Source organism: Poecilia formosa, unplaced genomic scaffold (assembly GCF_000485575.1).
Source record: "Poecilia formosa unplaced genomic scaffold, Poecilia_formosa-5.1.2 Scaffold3, whole genome shotgun sequence".
NCBI lineage: Eukaryota > Metazoa > Chordata > Actinopteri > Cyprinodontiformes > Poeciliidae > Poecilia > Poecilia formosa.
Window position 1 is genome coordinate 4,716,213 of NW_006799942.1, and position 27,966 is coordinate 4,744,178.

At 37.1% G+C, this 27,966-nt stretch overlaps 1 protein-coding gene across 3 annotated transcripts in view; it reads left to right on the forward strand.

Moving 5' to 3' along the window:
* Positions 1–27,966, forward strand: part of cadm2a (cell adhesion molecule 2a) — a 227,846-nt gene that overhangs the window by 157,593 nt on the left and 42,287 nt on the right. For all 3 annotated transcript variants that reach the window (XM_007556010.2, XM_007556017.2, XM_007556026.2), the window contains 3 exons: positions 7,171–7,320; positions 21,654–21,806; positions 24,538–24,675. In XM_007556010.2, coding sequence (XP_007556072.1) covers positions 7,171–7,320; positions 21,654–21,806; positions 24,538–24,675 — 441 coding nt within the window. The remainder of the gene's footprint in view (positions 1–7,170; positions 7,321–21,653; positions 21,807–24,537; positions 24,676–27,966) is intronic.

Below are 27,966 nucleotides of genomic sequence, written 5' to 3' on the forward strand. Positions count from 1 at the left end.
GTCCTCTTCACTTCCAGCAGTTCAGCCTTTTGAACCCCGTTGGTAAAAAACTGTATGTTAGCCACATTGCGGTGTTTGAATCTTGTTAAAAAAAAAGTCACGGCTGATAGTCTAGAAATTACAGTAATTCAGCAAATTATTACTTCACCACATTGGTGCACACATAGACCACAGTTTTAGTCCAAGGTAATCGGGGAAATATTAAAGCTGCTGTCACAGTGTTCTCTACGTTGCCATACTGGAACATGTTTTGATTAATACCTATTGGGATTGATCTAAACAAGGGTTGTAATTAAGAAATCATTATATCATTCTTATCAATCCAGTATCATGACGAATAGCACAGATAACATGTTCAGTGGCGTGAGTGTTTTGGTTTTTTGCTTTTTTTTGTGTTTTGTTTTGTCAGAAATTTGTCTAAACTTAATAGCATAAACTGTATGACAATCTAAAAATAAGGTTAACCTTAACTTTAGACTGACTTTTAAAAAGAAGTTAATGTAAAGTGCTCTTATTTGACTATGAATTAAGTAATGGTGAGCTTCATTACTAAACAAGATATTAAATCCCTTCAACTGTCACCAAGAAATCCCTTCCAAAACGCGAAATGTTAAATTTCATATCTGACATTACTTTTTCCAAAAAAAAAATAAAATAAAATAAAATAAACAGTAAAATTTTTTTCCACACTGATGATTACCTTTTTCTCACTGAAACATGAGATATAATTTCCTAGTGGAAAAAGGTCATCGCAAAAGCAACACTGTGCCCACAACATGTTCCTGAGAAAAAAAAGAGGGTGTTTGTGTGAAAATTGTCACAGTGGGAGGAAGAGACCCAGAGTCAGGGCAGGGAAAGATGATGCACTTGCCTGATGTGAACTTCTGTTCCAGGAACTTACTAACAACGTTTTTGTGTTCACATGTTGAAAAGGAATAAAAATAAATAAACAAATAAATAAACATTTTTGGAAATGATAGGTTTTGTGTTTTTTTTTTTTTTTTAAATACATATTTCTAATTATTTTCAGTATTTGGTTGATGTTTGGATGCAGAGATCTGTGAGGTGGCTGAGGAGTTTTTCTCAACTCTCAAGGACTAAATGACAGGATACATGCCTGGTTGATGAATTCGTACCGGCTCTTGAGATGATCAAACTCTTGACCTTGTACTGTCTCTCCAATCACGAGGCCAGCCTCGCTGGCTGACGTGCTGCAAATCAGTCAGTCTGAGAACCTTGCAGCGCCCCAGCTGGGTAGCCACCTGTGAAACCTTACAGACACTAACTGTTCATGGGAAAGCTGTCATGTTCTGTGTAATCCTCTGCATCCCATTCAAGATCCTCTTTCTAAGATGCATTTTTAACAGAGAGTCACTTGAAGTCGGATGCTGCTCGAAGATGGTGCCTAAGGCATGGAGTGTTTTGACGCATGACTCTTTTCTTTTTTCTCTCCAAGTTAATAAAAAAGCAAATATATTGCTTTATTAAACCTTTGATATTATATTAAATTTTATTCTCTACTTGCATTACCTTTTTATTTAATGTAGAAATAAATTTTAAACATATTGAAAAGGATCTTAATTCGAAATGGTGCTTCTGCTGAGCTTATTACTTGTATTATTTCTCAGTCCAGTGCTTTGTAAACCTTTAACAGAGAAATGTTGATGTGATGAGTTGTTGAAGTTGGAGGAACTTCATAAAGAGGCAGAGGCCCAATTTCAAGGGGTTAAATTTCACAGTCAAATTTCTTTTAAGTTATGCTCTAAATACAATATTTTTATAACTGAAGATGACATATTTATTTGATTGTGCTATAAAATACTACGTGACTTGAACACGCAAAAATATTTTCCCTTTAAGATTTTGCTATGTATCTTTAAAGATGCAGTATTAAATATGTTTTCAGGCACATTGTAGTGTTTTATAGTCCAATCAAGTAACTATGTTACTTCCAATTGTTAAAAGTTGATTTCACATAATACCCCGGATGTAATACTAGTGAAATTTGTCACAACCTGGGTTATGACAACAATTGGAAATTGAGCTTTGCTTTGCTTTGATAAGCCTTAAATTTCAATTTGCAGTTTTGTTTGTCTACCATCATCAGTCATGCTTGGCCATCCTAAAAGGTGACTCAGCTAATCAAATCTTTGGTCTGCTTCTATCCATTCTGTAATCTGGTATTCCCAGCCATACATCACAGCTCTGCAGCTCAGTCGAGCTCCGGTCCTGGTATAAAGGTCACTAGCTGCAGGCTGTCCGTCTGTCTGCGTGCATCGCTCTCTGTTCTCTGCGTCTTGAATGCCTAAATAAGAAAGGTTAGTAGAAGCAGCTGCTCTTGCCTGAAAGGTCATGAGAGGAAGTTGACAAGATACATCCAGGATAAATCTTGCATTCATATCACTATTATTTGCTCGGTTGTTTGCTCTGCCAAAATGTAGTTGGCGTCTGAATGTGCACAAATTCGCTCTCTGTATATCTCTACTGAACAACCTGTGTGATTGTGGCTTAAACCAACAAAAGTGTGAGCACTTTGCTCCTTTTTGAACTTCATTCAACTCAGCTAAATAAAGCAAAGCTAATTTTATGATATCATTACTTTCTAATGGCATGCAGATGAGAGCGTTGTTGACCCGGCTTAGCCTCGGCTTGTCAGTCAAGGTGGAGGGCAATTAAACTGACCCCACTCTTGGCATGAGATAGAGTCCAATTCAGCAAAATAAAGGAGGTAGGATCAAGATAAACTTGAAAGACAGGGGAGCACCAAGAAACAGAGAGAATATGAAAATGAGCGACACAGAAAGTGGAAATGCCACCCTTCAGGGATCAACCAGAGGAGGGAACGAGACAGCAGGAGAAGGGAATAAGAGAGAAGGGAACTGACTGGAATGGATATGAACTGGAAAAGTCAAGGCAGGAAACTTAAAGTAGGAGAAAGAGTGGAGTTGAAGTGAGAGAAGAACCTAAATTTAGACATGGAAATCAGGAGAGAACAGCTGCCTTCTTCCCTCAGGAGATACATTTAAATCAGGTCTGGGTGGCCATAGGGGAGAATGGAAGAACCTATTCTACTGGCCAATTAGGTGCACTGAACACTGTGAAGCTCTAATATAACCATCATTGTGGCCCCTTTGGCCCCCTAAGTCCCTCTGGATGTGTAGACAGAGAGAAACAGGGCTAAACCAAGGGATTGCTTCACTTTTTCACTATAGTAAAGGGACAAAAGAAAAAGAGGAAGATCAACCAGCAATAAAAAGTGAAATCAAGAATTTATCTAGCTATTACACAATTCAAATGTTGTAATTGACATTTGTTGTCTAGAGTTTGACCTTTTCTGCTGAATATTTTAAGAACAAATTAAAATTAATTAATTTTTTTTTGTCCAGAAGCCAACAGGTGGGTAATAGGTAGGAAGAGGGACTGAAAGAAGATTTAGCAAAGCACTTTGTTCCTGATTCTTACTAATTACATTATAAATGTAATGTAGTCAAAAGCTTTCAGGAACCTTTTAGTTGACCAGAAACTCCTCTTTTAAGTACTGCCACGTATACTGCAGCGACAATAGTTGACTTTACAGATGGACCAGTGGAAAACTCTTACAGAAAAACTAAATTATGTGCACTTGAAGAAGACTTAAAGTTTGACAGATTACTACTATTCACATGCTGCTTCTGATTTTGACTCTATAATTAACAATATATTATTCCAGCTTTCCTGTTGGTAGTGGCTATTGTTATTCATATTTATAATATTTATAACATGTTGATGATGTCACAACGTGTTATAAAGCATTCAGTGTATTGTGGGTTTTACCAATATATTTTTTTAACAAATGAAAAGATTAATGTATTATTAACTTGTCTTTACCATCTTCCATTAGCAGCTAGCACAGTTAACATTAGTAATTGTAAACACTCCCTGTGTGTATTTCCTTGTCAAGGAGGAACCTTTCCTTATCTGTGATATTTCCATATCCAACATATTCCATAAGCAGCATAAAAACAATACTATAAAATATTATACAGCACAGGATTAAATTTGATTTCAGTTCTTATCAATGGTCACCTTACTTGGCTGCGAATTCCAAACAGTCAGTTTGGTTAGGGTTGGGTATTAAAGGTTCTTCATTAACATTAAAAGCTAAAAACATATTCAATTGAATATTTGGACAGGACATTTTAAGATTTTTTTAATGCAGTCAAACCCATACAGTTCCAGCTTTGACGACGCTGAAAACTGAGTTCATGTGTATCTTATAGTGCTGACTCATTTCTAACTTCAATACCACTGGCTATGAAACAGCAGCAGGAGAGATGGGAACATTTGCAGCCAAATAGTCATATTGTGAGGGTGAGTTTGCTGGTGTGCTGTGGGGAGAACAAGACGAGTCATTCTTTCATTTCTTGTATCTGTTATATATTTAAAACGGAACATTTTGAGTAGAGAACCATTTCTCTGAAATTATGCACAACATTTTTCCAGTGCCAGTTGAATCCCTATAGGTTATGTTAATAAAAAGCAGATCAAATCGGACCACTGTCCTGTGATTTTAGGTGTTTGATTTTAGATGCTTACATGTCCGCTGGGCTTCAGTGGTATTTTACAAGACACTTTCTTTGCATTCAAAATCTCACTTAATGTTGTTATTCAGTACAGAGGTTAACTACTAACTTCATTTGAGGCCAGCAAAAAGAAGCTAAAATGCATTAGACCCATCACTGTGTTATCCAAGTGCATGAGTGATAAATTTATAAAAAAAAGGTAAGTGATTTAAAGATAAGTTTTGAAAAAAAAAAACATGCAGGCAGTTGCAGAAGTATTTTAAATTGACAGATAATGCTTCATAGAAAACTTCCATGAATAAAACATATTCTTCCTATAGCTGAGATCCATTTTTCCTCCATTTATCTCTTCTTCCCTCTCTATCTCTCACACGCATGATTAACCTCGGGAGGCCTTAATCAACACTGGAAATGACCCATGCTCCTTGACGTACCTCTCCCTCTCTTTTTCCTTTCTTTCACCTCTTCGTCTCTCCTCCTTGCTCGTCCTCCCCCACGGCTTCTATGATAGGGCTTGACTCACCCGCTAACCCAGAAGGCAAACACAGTTTGAGGGTTAGTTTATCTCACCTGTGCAATAAATTACCTTCTGTGAAGAAACCAGAAAAAATTGCAGATCATACTGATTCATACAGGGACATTCATTATCAGTTTAAAACTGCCTTTTTTGGAAGTTTTTTTTTTTTTCTTCCAAAAGTGAATGTCTCTTTCCATGTGCATCATTCAGCTTCTTCCCCCTGAAAACCTTCATTCTCACAATTTTTTTTTAACATCGTACCTCTGCGGATGGCACCAGGGATAGATTTATGATCATTACCGTTCACTTGTTTCCCGCTCACAAATGTATACTCGTACCAAAGTACTCAGACTCGGACAACTCTGTGAGCTGTCCAGGGTCCTGACAACTAGAAGGTAACCGCTGACAGCCAGTCACAACAGCGCCTCGTCCGTGGTACTGAAAACGAATTTGGTTCAGCTTTGAGGTCACGGATGAAATGTATAATTTGACTTGCCGGCAGCTTTTCGCTCACTGGATGCACGCATTAACACACATCAGCATCCGCTCAAGTCCACTGAGGACAGCTTTTTAATTGGTCCTTTTCACTGTAGCTAAGGTTTCAATACTTCTGGCTAAACACCCCCTGTGTGTTCAACATTTGGGTCCAATTTAGCACACCATAATCACTGACCGGCCTCCCTGAGCGTTTGCTTTGTAATTAGGGTCTTAAGCCTTTAATTATTTATTTTTTATAGCCAAAGCCAAATAAGCCAAATGTACGCCAAATTTGCACCTTTTTTAAACTGTTCTAGAGATAAACTGCAGTATTCTTATGCTTTGATCTCTTCTTACATTTTGCATTATCACAACCATTCCCCTCGAATGATACACACACATTTTTACATAATTTTTCAAGAGGAAGAAAAGTGATATGCAGTATCTGTATTCAACATTATTTATATTTTTAGAGACAAAAACATCCAGAGCTTTCTGATAAAACTTAAGTGGTAATGAGACTACCTAGTTGTATTCTTACCTCAGTATAAATGCACCTATTCTGCACAAGCTTCACATATTAGAAGATTAGTGAAGAAACATCATGAAGATCAAGGAAAAGGGTAGACTGGTCAGAGACTCGGTCGACAATTTTTTTGATTCACTTATAAAATCTGATTGCATTTAATGCATATTAAATGCTATGTGAGGTGGAAAACTTACCCTGCACATCACCATGATTACTCCGTCCCTACGGGGAAACATGGTGGTAGCAACCGTATCCAGTTGAGATGCTTTTATTCCTCAGAGACGGGGGAAGTGATCAGCGTAAATGGAAAGGTGGATTTCGCTAACTGTAGGGCAGTTCTCCTCTGGGCTGCAAAACCCTTTGGATTAGGATGATGGCTCACCTTCCAATAGAACATTGACCCTGAATACGTAGACAGTGCGACGATGATATGGTTCAGAAGAAAGCATGTCCGTGTGTTGGAATGGCCCAGTCAAAGTCGAGACCCAAATCTAGTTGATGTTCTGTGGCAAGACTTGAAGGTTGATATTTACACATTGTCTCTATTCATTGTGAGTAAGCATTAGCTATTTTTTGCAGATAATAATGGGTAACAATTGCACTCTCTAAATGTGCAAAAGCTGGGAGAGACTAGCAGCTGTAATTGCAGCTAAAGATGATTGTACAAATAATGAACTCAGGGGGTTGATTGCAAATGCACACAACACAATTCCAGACCGGTATGTAAAAATAATGCCAAAAATATGTATTCTTTCATATTGCACCTCACAATAACACACTACTTAGCCTTTCACATAACATCCTAATAGAGTACATAGAAATTTTCTGATTGCAAAAGTGAAAAATTTAAAAGGTTTTGGAGGAAACATTTCTCCTGTGAGGCTCTGTAGATATTTCTAAGCTTTAAGATGCATATACGATGCACATGTTTGAATTTATTCACTCATCATTCCTTAACTGAATTCAATGCATTTTAACAGCAATGCACCCCTTCAACTTAAGCCTTCATAAATGTGGTGTCTACTTCGGTCTCTCTCTTTCCCAAATCATCTTCATCTCCTCTTTCTCGGTGTGTCATGTTGCAGGTATCAGTGGTCAGTATCCTCTGGTTCAAAATGTCACTGTGACGGAGGGCGGAATGGCAAACCTGACCTGCCGCGTGGAGTATAATGACAACACCTCCCTCCAGTGGTCGAACCCAGCACAGCAGACCCTTTTTTTTGGGGACAAGAAAGGTGAGTTGAGGACTCGCAACACACATTGACACCCACATGAGAGGCGCAGAGCATTCCCTGTTTTAATGTAGGCTTGTGTTGGCAGATAAACTGACAAAATAATCCTTTCTTTTTCATGTGTGCTTGTCACTGGAACAAAGCGCCAGTCCCCCAATTTTACTGTTTGTGTTTTCTGGTGTGTTCTCTATTTTCACAACAGGGGTATTGCAGTCCAGACAAAAACACACATGCCTTTAAAAATCTGTAAAGCCTTTCATCTGGTGATAGATGATGTGAGGCTATTATTATCCATAGCTTATCCTTAAATCTTACATGGAGAGAGAGAATGACAGAGAGAGAGAGAGAGCAATGGAGATATAGAACGAGAGAGAGCGAGATAAACACTGAAGCATGCAGAAATACCCAGAGCAGTTGAGGGTGAGAACTGATATGACCATCTCTGTTTCTGACTTGTTCGCGCAGAGTAGAGAAACCAGCAGGGGGTTTAACCTGCCATGAGCAATGTAGGGAGTTCAGTGTTTCTTTTTTGTGCATGACCCATTTTATCTCAAAGTAGGAATTGTTTATTGGGGCACATTTGTGAAGATGCCAAGAGCAGCTTTAATGGCTTCCATCAGATTTCTGATGTTTCATCCTCAATCAGTCTGAAGGTAGACTGTGTTTTAAAAGCTGAACTCACAAAACTATGTTTTATTTTTATTTGAATAAAAACATCCTAATCTGAAATTTAAAGTGTCGTTAGACATTGGATCATCAGGACATCCCACACAATAACAGTAACATATTCTAGTTTAAATAATAAAATCCAAATCAGATAAGCAGTGCATTGAGCAGTGAAATATGTTGCTATAATTATTAAATTACAGATTTTGTGTTTGGCATTAAATTGGTTGGAATGGTTGGTCCCTGCTGTTTCCAAAATTTTGAGTTGGTCTGCTTTCCAAATAGAAGAGGTCAACACAATATAAAAAATAAAATTAAGTAAAAAGTCTCATTTCGTAGACTTCTTCCAAATGTAAAGAATTTTAATTTTAATTTCTTCTCTGTTTTTGTTATTCATCTTTTGGTTCCAAATGAAAGTTTTTTTTTTCCCTCTTAAACATGCTATAATTTCTAGAAGATGTATTCATCCCAAACAAAATCACAAGAAAGGACCAAAACAAATCCTGACCAAAGCATTTCCAACACAAATACTGGCTTAACAATACTTATGTTACCAGGTGTATTTGCAGATAATGCACTGTGTGTAATAATTACCAGATAACATCCTAAAAACTCTGCAATTCAGTAATAACCTTGCTCCATTACCTGACAAATACCCTTCAAAGTGACACACAAGCAAAGTGCAGATGTGACTGGAAGCAACCAGCAATTTAGTGGCTAATAGGTAAAAAGGGTTTATTTTTGACCTTTCACACCTTCTTAGTAAAGTCCTCATAAATGGAATTCATGGCACTTATTTCGTCAGGTCATAGCAGCTGAAATAATTGTGCCCTGTGCGTGTCTCAGCTGTATTAGTTGAGTGTAATAGAGTATGAATCACACTCTCTTATAAGTGTCTGGATTAAGCACGTATGGGATTTACACAGTCTTCTTCCATTATCCTGCAGCCCGCTGGGCTTCCTCGTCCAGTTCCATGTGTGTGTCCATTTCGCATTTTTCTGATTGTGTCCAACTGTGTCATTGCTGGTGTGGATCTTTTGCATATTGGCAGCGAACGCATGCAGCTGGAAAGCATTTTGGTTCACATTTTCACTTGCATGCCTCTTTTCTGAAAATGCGGCACTAAAAAGCTCCATTGAACATCAAATTCGACAGTTGATGTTCTCTGCAGGTTATTCCATATCACACCAGGGGTCGAGCTTGGGGGTCTATTTCATGGCATTTCCAGTGCTGAGCTCTGAGATTGAAAATGAAAAACTTGCCAAGGACTCTTGTATTATCAGAATAGCAAAGGGGATAGTACTGAGATTCCAGAACTGTAATGCTCCTTTTTTGGGATGGTGATGTATTTGTCTGCGTGTGCGTGTGCGTGTGTGTGTGTGTGTAAGTTCTTTGGGGGGTTCTCTTTCTGATCATGGTGAGTTCAGATGCACATGGTGATGGGAGCATAGAGATTATGAATGTTTTCAAAAGTGCCACAGGCGATGTGAGAAGAGAACGCAGTCTCAGCTGCAAGCGCCTTTGAGCACATGAGATTTCAGATTAATTTTCTTTGCTGTCTGTTGGGAGGAAGAAGATGGGGGATTAGGCCAAGCTGCTCGAAAACACCATCCAAACTCACCAAGTTTCTGCATATTTTCCTCTGTAGCAATTGAAAAGTTTCTTTGCTTTTGCAGTGTAGCAAACATGTAATATTTATTTTGTCATAAAAATGAACATTTGATGTGTTATTGGTAGCTGTTAATAACTTCATGGGTGAAGTAGAAATTGTTGTTATTGCATAAAAGTTCCACATTGCAATGGACTTTGTAAAAAAAATTATCTGATAGAAAAACACTTTTTTAAAATAAAAACTGAAGATGCATTAAAAAGCTGTTCCTGTGCAAATGGACCCCATTCAATATGCAGGAGGACAGAGGAGACTTGTAAAAATAGACTCTGGTGTTTCACAAATGACTTAGGGACTAAGACTAAGAACTAAGGACTAAGACAAAAACTGTTCCAGCAAGCAATGTGTCATGAAGCTAATTTTGAAATTATTGTTTGGTTCCTAGTGCTGAACTGGTCTGCCACCCACCTTGGAGTAGCATAAGACAGCTCACCTGCATTTGATCAGTGCCTATTGAACATCAGTAAATTGAAAGAGCTTGCCGTGGTTTTTCCACATGATCTCTTGTTAAAAACCAACCAAGCTCACAAAGGCGACCACGACTGCTGCAAAAATAATGTCTTCCCACGCCCAACCCCACTGTACTTAATAACAACGCCACAAGGCAAGGTCATTTCAATAGAACAGGAACTCCCACACCTACTTAATGAACATCTAGCCACACTGCCCGCAGGATGTAGGTACAGGACAGTGGCCCATATGGAAGAAACCTGATTCATTACATAATTACATCCCTTAATGACAGACCCCTTTAAATAAGATCACAACTGTTTTATGTACAACATTGGATGTATGGTGTTGTTTATTGCTGTTGTGTTGTGCCTGTTGTGAATCATTTGTGTCAAACATGCAACGATGTGAAAAACAAAAGATTGTCTTGGTGACAATTAATTTTACTTTATTGAGTTTATCATAAGATTCAGCCTTCTGTTGACTCTACAGTACTGGGTGCATTGGCATGTTTCATATTGCAAAGTAAAAACACATGCAACCGCTGTTTGTGCTGCATAGTGCCCCGTAGAGCATCAGTATAAGCATATTGTTTTTTCAAACACAAACTCGCACAACTGTCTACATTACAGCTCTTTGAGTGTGCCAGTTTTACGGCTGTTGTTGTTTAATGTCAGGGCTCAGACCCACCTCTAAGTCATTTAGTCGGATGAAAGAGATTCCTCTTGTCTCCCATCCTCTCAAAGGCGCTGTCTGTGGAGAGAGTTGTTTGAATTTCAAATAAGTCATTGTCCCAAAAGCAGCCAATTTTGTCCTTTCCATCACTCTCCACTGAGGAACTTAAGCTGGGCTTTGACAGACCGAGGGAGATGAGCGCTGGGCAAAAGGGATTCTCTCTTTTATAAGATTCAAAAGAGGCTAATATCTTGTTACAAATTGCTCTTTTGGTTTCATGTAATTCAGGACTTGATAATAGCTTTATTTCCTGGCTGGAGAAATTTTCCAATGAGGCATAATTAGAATTCCTTCGATATTCTTATACTAGAAAGAGCCTATGTTTAATTACTTTTCAGGCTAAATTTACAGACCCATTTAGTAGACCCATCATGTTTGAGCACCAGCTGAGGTGTGACACTGAAATTACTTATTCAGCTTAGCTACAGTAATTTGCTGTCCATTTATTCACATGATTACTCTTTTAACACTGACATCTGTATTTTCATTTTCAGTCTGTCTTGTTCTTTTTTTTTTTTTCCAGCCTCAGTTAGCTGTCCACCTCTGTCTTCAAGAGACTGGCAGGGTTGTAAATTAGTTCATATGTATTTACCATTTAAGGGGTTGCATTTTGAAACAACTTATTTTGCCTTGAGAGGTTACAGATGTAATAAATAAAACAGTGATGAGGTCTGCTGCTTTGGTAGGTACAGCTTTTGCTACATCCCAATAAACTGGAAATATGACGGACCACAAATGGAGGAGCTGAATGCAGAACATCGGCAAAGAGGTTCAACTGCTGAAAACGGCGAGAATCTGCCACGATCACTTTTATTCCAGCAAACAAGAACATTTTCTATCAATCCTTTCGTCAAACATCATCATCATTTAACAAAATATTTTATTTTGGGATGGTAAAGTAATAAATTCCAAGATTTATTACTTTACCATCCCTCAGACATAGACAAAGAAGTGAATCATGTAAAAACATTTTTTTTAATGGATAGTACTTTTAATTATTTATGTTAGTGTCAAAATGCAGTTATTGTGAAAAGAAATAATTATTCATTAATACTTAAGAAATATGAATTACATTTACTATAGCACAATTAAATGTTATGATTTATAATCACAAAGCAAAGAGATATTTACGTAAAATAAATATCACCCACTGTCTCATTATGACACAAACATAACAAACAGTGGAAAGAATAATCATAAAAAATACCGGCAAATCCTCTCAGAATAATACACATAAAAGTGGTTTCCCTGTCCATGACAAATAATATATATATATATATTTTTTTTAGTAAAAATAGTTTATTCACATGATCAACTCCACTTTCACCTTTTATCTGAACAGATTGAACTTTACTACGACAGATATTGAAAAATGGTGCATCTAGATTTAATCAAAAAATGAATGCATCCAAACAGCTCTTTCAATGCACTCTCACCGCAATGACAGTACAAGATCTGATTCAAAAGGTTTACCAAGGTTTATGTTACTTTAGGTTTTTTATTTGAATCCTATGAAAATAATTGGTTCTGTTGTATAATAAAAATGTAAATTAAAAATAGCAATAATGTGTTAATGATGTTGGAAAAAAAAATCTAAAATGCCCTCTGTGCTCCACTTGCGGTCATCTCTGCCAGTATGCATCATGCCATCTGCAGATTGATTGAATCTGTTTAAACATTAAGATTAGTGTTATGGGTGAACAGCTAAGGGCCAATTGCTCGATTTTTGGCCCCCTGAGCTGCTGAATATGAAACCATTCAAGTCCTTAGATGTCAAATATTCAGCTGTCTAAATCAATTTTCTGCCTGTTTGTGGTTGTGTGAGCATGCGCGTATATGTGTGTAGGTTTGTAAGTGCATGCATGCATGTGTGCACGTGGAATGTCAAGCATTCCAGCCTTCCACCATGAGTCCTTGAAAGCTTCGATGCATTCAGTGGATCCATGCCTGAGCAATTTAGAGGATAGGCTTTAAAAGTTTTCCAAAGTAAATACCAAAATAAGGAAAAACTGGCAGACTTTTTTCTTATTAAGCAGATAACAGAAGTTTCTCTCGGAACATAATCTTAGCAGGGGGCAAAAAAATTTTTAGACCGCTGACTTTCCTTTCTCCTTGTTGGGATGGTGCCTTGGTGAAACATCCTTTCCTATCGGCCTGAGGATTGGTATGGGGTTCTTTCTGATAGAAAAACACTTGACTGTAAATCTCCAAAGATCCCCTACAAGACACTTCTCTTCAAGACAAGGACCATAAAACATGAGTGGTGAAAAAAAAAAAGAAAAAAAAAAAGAAAAATGAGACGAGATGTAGGCGTTGGTGGGATAAAGGAGAGGAATTAAAGATGCATTTTATGAGAGAGCTTGCAAAAGCTTTTATCACCTATAGAAGAAACTTTTTTTTTGACCTTGAGATTGCTTCTGTGCCGTTTCTATTTGGGGAATGTCTTTGTCTGAATGAAACAGTTAGTTTTTCATTAAAAAGAAAGAAATGCACTAGGTCTTCTTATTTGCGTTTTCATTGTGCTCATCCAAACAGACATTATAATTACTAAAAGAAAAGGTCTGTGAATGTGTTGCTTGTGTTGTATCTCGCAAATCAGAAAATCTGGTCTCAGGCAAATGTCAGCTCTGTTTGTACTACAAAGCAGGTTAGAGGTTGCATCTTCAAATAAAGCAACAGATCCAGTTAGTACTGCGCGCATTAGTACAACTACTTAATCACTCACAGGGATCTTCCTTAGATAAACAGGAATATTTTCCTGCTTTTAGACACTGGCTTAATCTGTCTCACTGGGAAGAGAGCACAGAGCTAAAAAGAAACCTTTTGTGGAAGAAGGTCTTCTGGTCAAAAAGACAAACCTTTATGAATATGTGCAAAAGCTTTGTGTGGCACATCACCCCAAATATACCATCCCAACTGTGAAACATGCTGGTAACCACATCTTGGTGTGGTGTGGTTTTTTTCAGGAAGGATAAGGAAGCTAGTCAGATGGTTTTAATCTAAATGCAGGGTAATCCTGATGAAAACAATTTTACAGGCTGCAGTTGTCTGTAAACTGGTGCAGTTGAACAGTGCTAAATATGCTGGCTACAAAGTACAAATGGTTTTGATAAAAACATTCCTATGTGGTAGAATGGCCCAGTTAAAGTCCAGGCCTAAATGTGGTTTAGAATCAGTGCCAATTAGTGGAGATTGATGTTTGCATATGTTCTCCATCCAATCTGTCTGAACTTGAATCCTTTTACAAAGGAAAATGGTCAAAATAATACAGTTGGTCGATGAAGTGGTAAACAGACTTACACAAATATAATTGCAACCCTGCTAAATATTAACTTTTTTTATTGTAAAATTTAGTGTAATTTTCCTTCCACTTCAAATTTGTATTATTTTATGTTCATCTATCCCACAGTATCAAACTAAAATATATTAAAGGCTAAGACTGTATTGGGGCCAAGTATGAGAAGTTAAATGAGTATGAATTATTTTGCAAACCTCTGAAATCCCCCTCTGAAATTTTCTTTACTTTGTAGACCAAGGCATCTGGTCTCCTGCTGCAGTCTTGAGCTCAGGAGAAAAAAAAAAAATGCTAAAAAAAATACTATTGAGTTGATGGGCAAAAGCTGTCTCCTCAGTGACCTGCTTCTCACAAGGACTTAATGAAGTGGGGCTGGTGACGGTGTCCCACTGAACTCCACACGGCAGGGAGAGACTGATGAAAGAAAATCATCTCTGTCACAGGAAAGAAAAATCTCTGCAAGCCAATTACCGTATGGAGAATGGCACATTTTACATATCACACAGCCTGCTTTATCTCAGCAACGTACAACAGGTAATGGAGGTTGAGGAATGACTCAAGCTACAGAATGCATATGAAACTATTCAGTGAGGATTGTTTCTGTTTGCTTTGCTCTCCTTCTATCTCTCTTACAAACACACACATGCGTACACGCGCAGACAAATTCAATGCCGAGATGGGTTGTTGACAAGGGAAAGAGAGCGTCCGCATCCAAACAGAGACAGCTGAATGTATATTTTGAAATTTGCACTTTTCTCATTATAAAACTGTGTCACTTGAATGAGCAAACACCTGCCAAGGTTCTGTCCTAATGCACGCTGTCCCTAGATAGATGAAGGGACGGGGAGGAGGGACATGGGAGAAAGCTGGAAAGGACAGGGCAGATGGGAAAAGAAAGAGAGATTATAAAAGAATGGAGGGAAGTGTGCAAATATGTTTGACAGAAAAGGAGTCATGACTGCATTGTGCATGCATTTGTTATTCATGTCTGTACAAGCCAGATGTAGAAATGTAATTAACACCCAACACACACACATGCTTAGAACCATTTTTCTATATTTTAATAACAAGGACAGAGTTTTTGCAGAAGACTGATTTAAATTTAAATGTATAGACATGTGACAAAAAATAAGGGCTAAAAAGGCTAAGCTTGCATAGTGATAATTTAATAAGTAATTGTTTTTTTGTATTTTAAAGTAATACCTCATTACAATATTGTTAAGAGCCCTTTTATTTCACTGACATTGGAAGATAAACTCTAAAACTACACTACAGTCTGGCATTGACTTACAGATGTAACGGCAGATTTACATGGAAACACCCTTACTTTATTATTCATTCAACTGGTATTTGTTTGGCAATAATAATAATAATAATAATAATAATACATGCACTAACGATGACAGAGGCATAGTAGTCTGTACTCATATAGTTGAATCATGACTTCTACACTCTTAAGCCTAATGCACACACAGAAACAATGAAAGATGGAGCTGCATTATGAGCAAGCTCTTCAAAAACCTGACGGGCCTTGATGGTCCACAAAATGTTCTAAACGTCCTCATATTTAAACCTGTATAAATATTGGTATTTCATAACACCAACAAGTTAGGAAGAAAAACATTGTAACAACAGCTTAAACATCTTTCTTTGTTTATAAGAAAAAAAGAAAATTAAGTTTACACAATTGAAACCTATTACAAGAAGATCTGCTGTAAACTTGCTTATTTATCTTACAAATCGTCTTTAGGAATTTTCAGACATTTTAAACGGGTCACATTTTGTATTTGTTAAGATGGTTTTATTTCTCGCAGGCAGAGCAGATTGTAAGTTTGCACGTACTACTTTGTGCTGGTGTATGCACTCTCCATTGACCATGAGATTATTTAAAACAATGTGTCAGATGTAGGGGGCAAAATGTACAGCAGCAATGCTTAGGTGGTAAAGAAAAAAAATGACATTACAAAGTAATTGTTTTTGTACATTCAATTAATTGAATCTCTTTTAAGATAAGAAATAATGCAATTAAGAGACAAGGAAGAGTATAACTTTCTGGCTCTTTCTGAGTCAAAACCAACATTAGGGATATTGGATGTACACAGAGGAAACAGACTGTTGATTACTGTTCACGCTTTGTTTTCATTACCTTCTCAGCAATGATTGTATCTTAATATCCTATACAGCATGTTTGTATTATTACAGTTAGCATCAGTGAGGCTGCCAGTTCACTCAACATGTTCCCTAGGAATAAAAATGTCACTTCTAATTTAAAGGAAACGAGCCATCTCTGACCTTCTCTCTTTGCAGCTTCCTTTAGTCTCAGTTATTTCCCCTTTCAACGTTGTGCCTCTGTTCTCACCCTCAGCAGATTTTTAAAAAGAGATAGCTGACACTTGCCCTCTCTGTTCTGTCCATTTCTGTTTGGGAAAAGAGCATCGTGTGGCTTTGGTGTCGCGGTCGTTTACACGCTGCTATCTGATCGGAGTTGGCTGCATTCAGGGAAACTAACAGAGCCAGCAGTCATCAGCACTTGTAATTAGATGGAAAATCTTTGTGCATCCACAGGCTTTTGAAGAAAAGTGAAACCACTTTGGCAAACTTGTACCTGTCGAGTCTTGAGGTGCTTTGAGTTGGTAAGGTTTATGCACTTAATTGTTTAATATATGGCTTTCTTTCTTGTTAACGCATACAAATACCAAGATCTATGTACTTTGCAAGCAGCAGAATCTACAAAGGTGTATTGACCATTTGTTGGAGAGACAAATCAGACTTTGATGTTAAATGCATCTTTACTTTCCATCCATCTTTATAAGAGACAAAAGCTGGAGCTCATTGAGCAGAAAATATGGTTGTACATCCAGTAAATAATCTGTCAAATACAAATGTGCTATTCTTTGATGTTGACAACAACACTATCCTTCATGAAAACACTGAAGACTGTTAGTGCTAATGGTTTGTAATGGATGGCAGACTGCTGCAGTTGCTGATGAATAGCAACGGATGCTTTCCTCCTTTCTGGCTGCTCTGTCAATACCCAACCTTTCGCTTTGCAGAGTGTGGAGCAGAGGTTATACTGCTAAGGCCCTGTTTGCTTTTACTTACAGTGTTCACATGAAAGCCCAATGTGCTAAAAGCATGTGAGTCTTCAGTTCTTATTATTTTAATGTATATTTAAAGTCTTCAGTCTTTACTGGCATATAGAAAACGGTCTGTCAACCCCCAAGCCTAAGCAAACTGTTAAAATAGCCAGCCTATCACCTATTTACTAGTCTGACCCACTTTGGTTGAAATAACATCAGTAAGACACTTGTTGTTGCCATTTGCCAGTCTCTAAGGAAAATGGCCTAAGGAAAGTTTTACTGTGAGATGTTTGAGGGGTTTCTTGCATGTAAAGCCTGTTTCAAGTCATCCCACAGCATCTCACTGAGATCTAGATCTGGGCTTCAACTCACAAAGTCCTTGGTGGATTTAATGGTATCTTTTTTCATTCTTATGTTGCAAGGTCCAGTTCTGCTCCAGCTTGATTTATTTATTTATTTTTTTTAATTACAGGTGGTCTCACATTTTTTGTTACTATTCTAATTTTGGACTCCTTAGTGTGTTTAGCACTTTCAGAAGTCATTGTCTTTGTCTACATTCAATTGGGAATTTATGTTTTACCCATAAAGCGAATAATTTCTATTGTCACATCTTTTCTCTCAGAAAAATGTGGCTCTTCTTGGATTCCTTCCACACCCACTGTTGGCATTTTCTGAACTTGAATCTTATTTAAAAAGTCAGTGGAAGAATTTAATGATATAGGTGGCGGAGGCCTTCTGGTCAAAGTCTTGGAGCTCATCATCCACTCATCAAAACAACACTAGAGAAAGGCTAAAAGATGGCCAGTGATTATAAGAATGGTTTGATTGCTGTAATGCTAATAGAGTTTCCCACTGATTAGTGAGGACATATTCTTCATTCTGTGTTAAATGACAATGGTCCTCAAGTTCATAAGCAATTGTATTTTTAATTGGCCTTGACATTTGGATGCTGGTGATGACTCGTATAAGTTTATTATATCTTTCTATTGTTACACTACATAGTGCTGTGTCATCCAAGCTTGTCAAGTCACCAAGTTCATTTTTGTATTTTTCGATTTCAGTAGACCAACAGGACCGAATACTCTTTCTGTTTCTCTGTTTCTGGATGTCTCATAAATTGCTTCTCTAAAAGAAGCGTTGAGGAGAGGCGAAGATGAAGGCAGGGTAGCATTGAGACAGCTAGTGAGCCAGTAAATGCATTTTCTGACATTTGGCTGCTCATAGTTCCTTGCCCAAAGCAAATAAGAAAACAGTTGAATTGAAGCATTGTTTAACTTGCGCAGGTTAGTGAAGCCGCTGGAGTAGACAGAATTAGGTCTTGGGGTGGGAGGAAGCAGAAAAAGTGCTACTCAAGCAGGATAGACGGAGTTTGCGACCAGAGTGAGCTTCAGTAATCTTGTATTTTTGTCTTTTGCAAGCATACAACATGGAACATATACACATCTTTTTCAAGATGGGCTTCTTCATTAAGTGAGCTGGCAGTGCATTTGACTAAAACTAACTCTGTGGTCTTGCTTTGATGACCGTGTGTATTCATTCGTGCACAGAAGCAGAAATGGACTGTCACAGGTGTAAAGCCTAAAGATATATCATGTGCTTACAGTATATCAACATGTCACGCCTGTTCAGAGTCGGTGCACGGCGTGCAGAGATAACCGGTGTTGCGAGGAACAAGAAGGGACAGAACAAATGCAGTAATAAATGAGAGTGAGCAGATGTCGTTTAGTCAGACTGATTCCAACTCTTTTGCCATTTACTGTAGGGGATAGGCCTGGATGCAGCAAAGCAATTTTTAGCATCCCATGACTGACTGAGACGACATCACACTTTTTGCTATTTTTCCTCCATATGTGTTCACTCTGTGAACGCTGCAGCAAGCATGTTACAATGAAAATACTTCTATAATGTCTGATTCTTGATCTTAACTGGGAGTGAATAAATAGAAAAACTCTGTTTTTGAGAAGATGGTCCAAAATTAATTGTTCTCATTTCAGATTTTTTTTTTATTTTTTATTTTTTTCTGCGCTTTACTTTGACCCCAAATTTAAACTAAAGTGTTCTTTCCTGATCTTTTCATACTCGGCTTGTTTTGGAAAGAAGAGTAACCTTCATGAACTTGTGAGCACAAGCAAATCTCTTTTGAAATAAGAGAGTGATTAGAGGAATATTGTGATGTGGAAAATGTGCAGAGGGCAGCAACAGTACTCTGAGTTTTCAATAATGAGGCAGTTTATGTCTTCATCTTCAAGATGCCTGTTGCGTTTTATCCTGCTAATGACACATTAAAGCTTTAATTTAAACAGTAAACTTGCATCTACTTTTCAGAAATTGTCTGCAGTTTATTGGTCTTAGACAAACATTCACACACTTGTGGTACTGATGCTACTTAATATGATATAATGCTGCAAATAAGAGTCAATTCTGTTTTAAAGCAAACCTTCTGGTTATATTGGGGATTTTATTCTCTCACAAAATCAAAGTTTTTATTGCCTTTCTGACCATGCCACATCCTTTTATACCAGCCATGTGTAATGTGAAAATAAGATAAAAAAGAGATTCACCAATTCAGTGAAGCAATTCCACTCCAAAAAACACCAAAAATTGATATTTGTTATCCTCAAGTTCCATAGATGTAAATATTTATTTGCATTGTGGTCCAATGCTGGGAAGAGGTGTACATGCCTCATAATTGTGCATATAAGCTCAATTATGATGTGAGGACACTACGGGAAGCTGCAAGCATTTAAGGCTGCTGCTCAAATGCAAGATGCATTTGTCACAAAGCCAAATTATCTATTGAGATGTTCGCTGTTTTTTTTCAAAATGGTCTTATGTGTTGTATTAACATTTTTTGTGTGTGTTTTATCAGTTGGACCTCAGGAAGACTAATAACCAGTTTGGTGGAAACTAATGGAGATCCTAATGTTGACTAATGAGATGTCTACTTAGGAATACATATATTTTCACACGTAGGCATAGATTTGTTCTCTTGAACCTCAGCATATACCGTCAGTGTTTCAGTCACACACACACGCGCGCGCACACACACACACCCACACACACACACACACACACACACACACCTACACACACAGACTGACATGCAAAAAAAACATTAAAAGCAAATCATCCTTGGGTGCTTAAATTAAATGAGTTCTGTGGAAGTGCTTTGTTCATGCAAAGACAATACATGAATGGACACTCTCTTCAGCAAGGGTCATAGAAACAGGATGAACAGAAATTCAAGGGGTCTTTTTTGAATGCACAAACTTGTCTTTTTACGTGTTTTGGTTTTATAGCTTTGGATGTACCCTTTAGATGAAAGTGACAAACCCTGCCAATTTTCAAGGTGTCACTACTTTCTGAAATTGTAGTGCCTGTTCCCACTGAATCACAGATACAAAATGAAAGGACGAGCTTTGGGGACTGTTGAGTGCTGATCAACCAGCAAATCTTTTTCAACTCTCACATCTTACCAAACTCTTGTTGTGCTTTTCTCTCCATTCCTCTTATTGCAGTATTGATTTCCATCGCGTTACTTTTCTTTTCGGAAAGATTACATTTTCAAACTGTTACCTGTGGTTTTCAGCAGAGAAACTGGTTCTACCGTAGTTCACTGTGGAGGTTTTTAAATGCTTTTCTTTTCAGATTTAACGAAAAGGTGTTTTTGAGGTCACACTTTTATTTTATTGTTGTGTAAGAGAATTCATAAATACAATTCAAAATTTCTTTAGAACACATAAAGCATATTACTCTCTTACAGACATTTTTGATTTGATTGGCACTTAAATGTTTCAAACATTCCAAAAACATTTCAAATACAACAAAGTCAAAGAAAACAGTGCTGCAGGTTAATAAATTCAACAGTAAAAGTATAAACTGTGAGAATTTTAACAGTGACACATCATAGTATATATACCCAATCTTTATTTAAAATGTATTGAGTTTTAGAAAAAGTTCATCAAATTGCATGCTTTTGGTTATTATTTCGATACATTTATAAGTTGGGGAGGCGAAACATCACGTATTTTCTTTGTTTGACCTGCCAGTCACTGATTAGAACCAGTCAGACCAAAATCATCCTGATCTCTTGTACATCTCTAGTTTTACGTTTTATCCAAGTAGGGTTAAAATCAAAAGAGGTGCATTTGGTTGCAAGAAACCCCACTTTACCACAAACAGCTTCTTTGTGCAGAGATTTTGTTCTTGTGTGAATGAGTAATGGAGTTGTTAGAATGATAAACTTGCCATATAAGTGATATAAAAACAGGGTTTTTTATGTACTCCAATAGCAAGGTTTGCTTTTCATCAAATATTATGAATGCACTAAAAACCTCCGCCCAGTTGCTCTGTTAAGACATGGGTATTTTACATCTGCCTGCCCAAGTCCATATTCATTCAACTTGTGCTATTTCCTCCCTGTTCGTGTCTACATGTGCAGCTTTAAGGGACAACCGGATTGAGCTCGTGCGCGCCACATCGTCAGAGTTGACCATCAGCATCAGCGACGTCACACTGGGTGATGAGGGCCTGTACACCTGCTCTCTCTTCACCATGCCGGTCAGAACAGCCAAAGCTTACCTCACTGTTTTAGGTAAGAGCATTTTATACAAAATTGCTGCATGATGTCTTTGTCTTTCTTTGTAGAAAATGTTTCCACTAACGCCTTTGTTTTGATTTAATATGGTTAAAACGGCATGTTGCTTTTGCCTGCAGCTGGACACAAAAACATACAAACAAACAAAAAACCCAGACTGTTAATACCACTCCTCCCTTTCAGACATGTTTGTGTTGTGATCATCACTTTACACAAACATTGCTTCATTTCCTGCCTCTGGGCTTATTATCTTTCCAATTAGTTTTTTGCTAATGTTAATAGATGTGCTCATGCACTCCAGGACCATTAGCTAGCTCTCTGTGTTAACAAGCGTTCTCAAAATTAGAGACATTAAAGGCGACCGCTCAATAAGGATGTGGGGGAAATTATTTTTGCAATGCTGAACAATACTTAATGTAGCGCGCCAGGAAACAAAGACGCCGATTTAATAATTATACAAAATGATCTGGGAATGGCCTGGTTTTATCAGCTGCTACATCAAGACACTCAGTGCTGGCAATGAACACAAGTAAAAATGATTTGGAGGAAATGCTCAAACGGCTTCACACTCAAATCTGTTGGACTACACATACAAATATGTGTTTTTCTGTTAGAAGAAGGAAACAATTACTCGTGTAATACTGACACAGATGAAAGCAGTGGAATAATCAACCACTAAAAATACTGTATCATCAGATTCATACTTGGAGGAAAATTTACATGTAATGTATTCCTTTCCAATTCATCACATCTCACTCAATATCACAGACATGACTATCCGATAGTTCATAAAGAAAATCCTGATATTTGAAGTATTTTGGATATGTGCACAGAAATCCATTAGAAATAGTTCTTTCTCTAAGTTTACAGCTGTATGTAGAATAAACTTGGGTTTACCCATTTTCAGGTTTAAATGATTCATAGGGCAAAAAAATTATAGTTTGATTTAAAAAAAAAAACATCAACAAAAAAACATTGCTTTAAAATAATCAGGTACCGGCTTGTGTATTACTGGGAAGAAAATGAATAGGAAAGTACTTGATGCCTATTTCAGAACTTTAAAAGACAACTATTGATCGACAATCATGATTAGGAGATTACACTAAAGCCTGGCCCATTCAAATCAAATGATAAAAAATGAAACCTGGCTGAAAAAAAAAACAACTCACTCCTGATGTTATAAAAAAGACAAACCAACAGTTAGTTTCATATGACATTCAGATTAAATTTAATTTAATACAATTGCATACTTTAATTTTAGTCATTAAAAACTAAATTATTAAAAACTAGAGTGCCTTGGAAAAGTATTTATGCATACATCCCCACATTCAAAGGCATAATGTCCAAATGTTTTATTTTCAATGGCCCTAACCTTTTTTGTGCAAAATGAACATGACTACATCAGAACAATATTGTGTCTGATCTGCTCCTATTTGACGTAAGAAAAAATAAAACTACAGTAACGTATCCACAAAATTAGGCAACATAACTTAGAACAAAAATGTTTTTCTGTACTGCAGAACAATGCCATTGAAAACCTACAAAATAAAATGTGATTCCAATTGTTTCATTACATGAGTAAAGTCAGTTCTTGCTGAATATTGCAGCTTTTTGCTGACATTGTGTATCCAGCTTTTACCCATCCACAAACAGTAACCATCAGGTCAATGTAACTGTGCTAATAAGTTAGCACAGTCTGTGCACTGTGCTAATAAGTTAGCACAGTTAAATGTGGAGGTGGTTAGACAAACAAGGCAAGAGTCGGTCAATGGCATTGACTGACAGACCTTGCAGTCACTCAGCCTGAGGCAAACCTATTGCTCACTGACAACAGAAGGGCAGATGCAAGTCACTTAAAACACTCATTACAGGAAAGGCCAGTAATTAACATTTTCTGTACAAGCCTGTGGCTTCTTACCTGATCATGAGCTTTTTCTTACCCACATGTACACACATTCAAACTAAAACAGGTTTTTCAACTTAACCTTTGTGTCTTGATTGATGCCTTTTGGGCACTGGCTGTTACCATGGTGATAGCATGTCAATTAAAAAGTCTTCCTGCTACAGTTATTAGTGTACAGGAGTGTAGCCATGTGAATGTTTTTAAAACACTACTATGTGTTTAAAATTATTTCTTTCATTCTCTCCAGCCAAACTTTCTGTGAGCTATTTTGCAAAGAAGATCAAGAAAACATTTTGATGTCTAAATGTGCAAAGCTCATGCATACATACCCCAAAAGTCGTACTGCTGTTGTTTTTTGTTTTGCAAAATAGAAATGAAAATTATAATTTTCCTTTCACTCACCAATTATGTGAAAAACTGTGTTGATTAATCGCATGTAAAGTCAAAAAAATACATTAATTTTTGGATATGTAACAGAGTGTGAAAGAGTGGTGTGTATACTTTTCCAGGTATACTTTACTTCATGAATTAAAGCAGGGTTACATAAAACACAGAATTACAGTAAGCAATAAGCTATACGGAGAGGTGTCAGTATTTTTTTTGTAAACAAATAATAAGCAAAACCTCTTAACTGTATGCCAATAAAATCCTGATGTGTCCTGGAACTGTTTGGTGAAGCTCTGGAGTGTGCTCCTTAATCTCTCTGCATGTGGGTAAGCTACTGAAAAAAAATCCCAAGCAGCCATAATAGAATTATTGCTGCATAATGACAGACTGTGGTGCCTGAACTATTTCTATTGCTGTGATTTCCATTCCATCATCCAGGTGTGCCAGAAAAGCCGGAGATCAACGGCCTGACAAAGCCAGCCATGGAGGGGGACCACATCACTCTGACCTGCATCACTCAGGGAAGCAAGCCCGCTGCCGACCTCCGCTGGTTCAGGAATGAGAAGGAAGTCAAAGGTGCCTCATGTCTGCATTTGTATTTAAATGCATCACGTCTGTTGCTGCACAGATGCTGAATGATACCAGACCGACCAAATAATTGGTGGTATTTATTCAACACCAACACTAACAATAAATTAGTGCTCACTTATTTCAATATTTTTAGTATTACCAATAGTAACCTGACTTTATATAATTTATTGTTACACAGAGTGACCTATTTCAAGCAATTTCTTCTGATTATTTTTGATTAATATGGCTTACAGCTAATGAAAAACAAAAATTCAATTTCCCCAAAAGTTGAAGCATTGTAGAATACTTCTAAAAAAAAAAAAAAACAAAAAAAAAACAAACAATTGAAATGTTGGTTGGTCTATTAAAAAGTATGTACGTCTTTGTGTTTGACCTTGAAGCACTGACTGCAGCCCCTTTACCTTGTAATTCTCCCAACATTTTCTTCAAAGGACGTTGTTTCTCAGTTCTCTAGACTGTTGCTCTCCAGGTCACTTGCTTGTCTTTCCTTCCACTCAACCTTCCAAATTAAAATTCTCAATCACCAGCTTCTTCAGCAACGACCTTCTGTATCTTTTCATCCTTGTGTGTCTTGCTGCATCTACTGGACTACTGATTAACTTTTTTATAGGTCCCATAAAATATTGTTTATAGTTTTGCTTCTTTGATTGACCTACTTAAATAAATTAGCTTTTCAGTAATATTTAATTTACTGAGATGTTCCAGTACGTTCCTATGTAACTTCACAAGGAGAAATTTCTTCTAGCGGTTTCTTCTTTTATTTTTTCTATGGATTGTGTAGTGATATGTGGTTCCGCAAAGCTGCTTAATATAAATTGTGGATAATTATTAAAATACAACGTATTAAAGGTAGTGGGAGGTTGTGCTTGCTGGAACATATTTTGCATTGATATGGTATTTTAGGTTTGAATAATGCACACAGCAATAGTCTTTTCCAACCCCCCATCAGATCATTTTCCAAAACAAAATTAAATCCCCATTGGGCCAAAAGAAGCAACTTTATTGTCCATTGTTGTTGTTTACAGATGTTCCATCAAATTTATGAGTTTGCCAGGAACAAATACAACCTTGGCATGTGCAAAGGAAAAATATGATTAATTGCTTTAAAATCTTTTACACATTAACATTTTTCTAATTAATTAATCAAAGATAACACATTAGAGTCCCAATTAAAAGTTACCATATTACTCTCTTAATAAACTCTTAAGTCCTTTGGCAGGTTATCTAAAATAAGAACCATTACTAGTTTAATTGGAAAGGAGACATGAGCAGCACAGAGAAAATCTTTGACTAAAGAATCAGAATGGACAAACTCTAACTCGGAATGTATGAATCAAAGAGAATATGTACATAAATGAGAATATATGAAACCCCAACAGAATACATAAATCAAATTGCACTCTGACAGAAGAATACCATTTTGCAATAACATTATGCCTCTTTACTGCAGAAAATTCACGTATCCTGCAAACAAATGGAAGTTCGCTACCTACTTACAGCAACTTCTGCTCTAGAAGTTTGAAGAGCGATGTGAGTTTTGCTTTCCAGAAAAGGCCTGTTGGATGCTGCCAAAATTATTCATCTCTGCTGCTCAACTAGAGAATAGCTCAGCTCTGCACCAAGCTGAGTGCATAGCATCCATGCCGGCGTCTGGTGAAGTTAAAATTACTTTTACAGCACTATGTGACAACGCCTTGAAGATACCTTGATGCATCCAGTCAGAGGGATTCAGTCACATGCAAACATTTTGTGGACTTGGATTGTATGTGCACTCAAACTTCTGTTCTTCAGTCTGAAGTTGGTTGTTTTTGTGAGTTTTGGTGTCAGTCTCACTAACACTCCAGTATGTAAAGTAAAAGTAGTCCTCTCATAAGCCTAAACTCTCCAAACTTTAAAACTCTATCCTCTCAGGTACTGCTCAACTCTTTTTCCTCCTCGTCCTCTTGTGTGAAAGTTACTGAACTTTTCTCTGACACATTGACAGTTACATCCTCCTGCATCCAAATTCTGCAACTGAAAATAAGAACAACTTTTTGGATATTGTTTTCGTCACCCAGCAACCAGCACTATAAGCTTGGAGATAAATTGTGTCTGTGAAGCTTTGTGAATTACCTCCCCTTTAGAGGCAACACAGACCACTGTGAAAGTAGTACAGCTCCATCCATCTCTTGACCAGTTGCAAATACAGTGCATGATCTATTCAAGAATATACTTTGTGACTGATGAGCAGTGCAGTCATATGTCAAATTACACTTTACACTATAATTTATTACTGCCATTATGTAACTGCTAGTTAGTTATTTATCCTGGAGCAGATTCAACATTTACCCTCTGACCTAAGATCACTGCATTAGCTTCATCCTTGGTTCTTCTGCGTTACTTAATGAGTTGATACCATCGTCATTTATAGCTATTAAACCAACAAATCTTGAAATTCTGACATTTATGTTGATCACAATCTCCCTTTTCAAACTAAAGTGACTTTTTAGGGTCAAGCAATATGTTGTGAGAGAAGTAACTGCAGGCAGATTTGCAACTGTCTTAGTGTCGTGTATTACAACAATATAGTAACAATGCCTTATAAACATGCATCTGATAAATTTGTGTAATATATTCAGCTCAATCCTGCTTTGGCTACTGCCAACTGAACTCTTGTGTTTGCTTTCTTCCTTCTTCTCTTTTTAAAATATTTCTCAACTTTATGTAAGAATGTTCACATAGCTGTTGTTAGCGTCTGTCCAAAATGTGCCTGAAAAGGAAAAAAGTTGTTAAAGTAACAATGTGAGCTATGCCTTTTAACATGATCAATCATTAGTCTTGCAACTTTTTGAACAAAACAGCAGAAAGGCATCTGTGATATATTTGGAAGATCAGGGCATAAAATGATTAGATTAAGATTTTCAGCAAAAAATGAAACAGATGCTCCACTGACTCAGCCAAAACCTGCAGATGGGAGACACTCACAGATCATCAGCACAGTTGCAGAACCTTAATAAATGTTATTTGGTTGTACAAGAAAGTGTGCAAATCATGAAATGTAAATCAACTCTTTTATTTTTTCGTAAATCAATACAAAATTGAAAATGTAAATATAAACAACCCTTTAAGTTACGTGATTGCATGAATAGATGTCAAAATCTTTGCAAAACCCACAGGATCACTGCCACTCAGTAATGAGAATAACAAGCAGTCAGGTGCTGCACAGCCTAAATCTCAATTAGCTGTTGTACAATTTGGTTTATAGAAAAGGATTTCAAATGCAGAGCTCAAACGCTT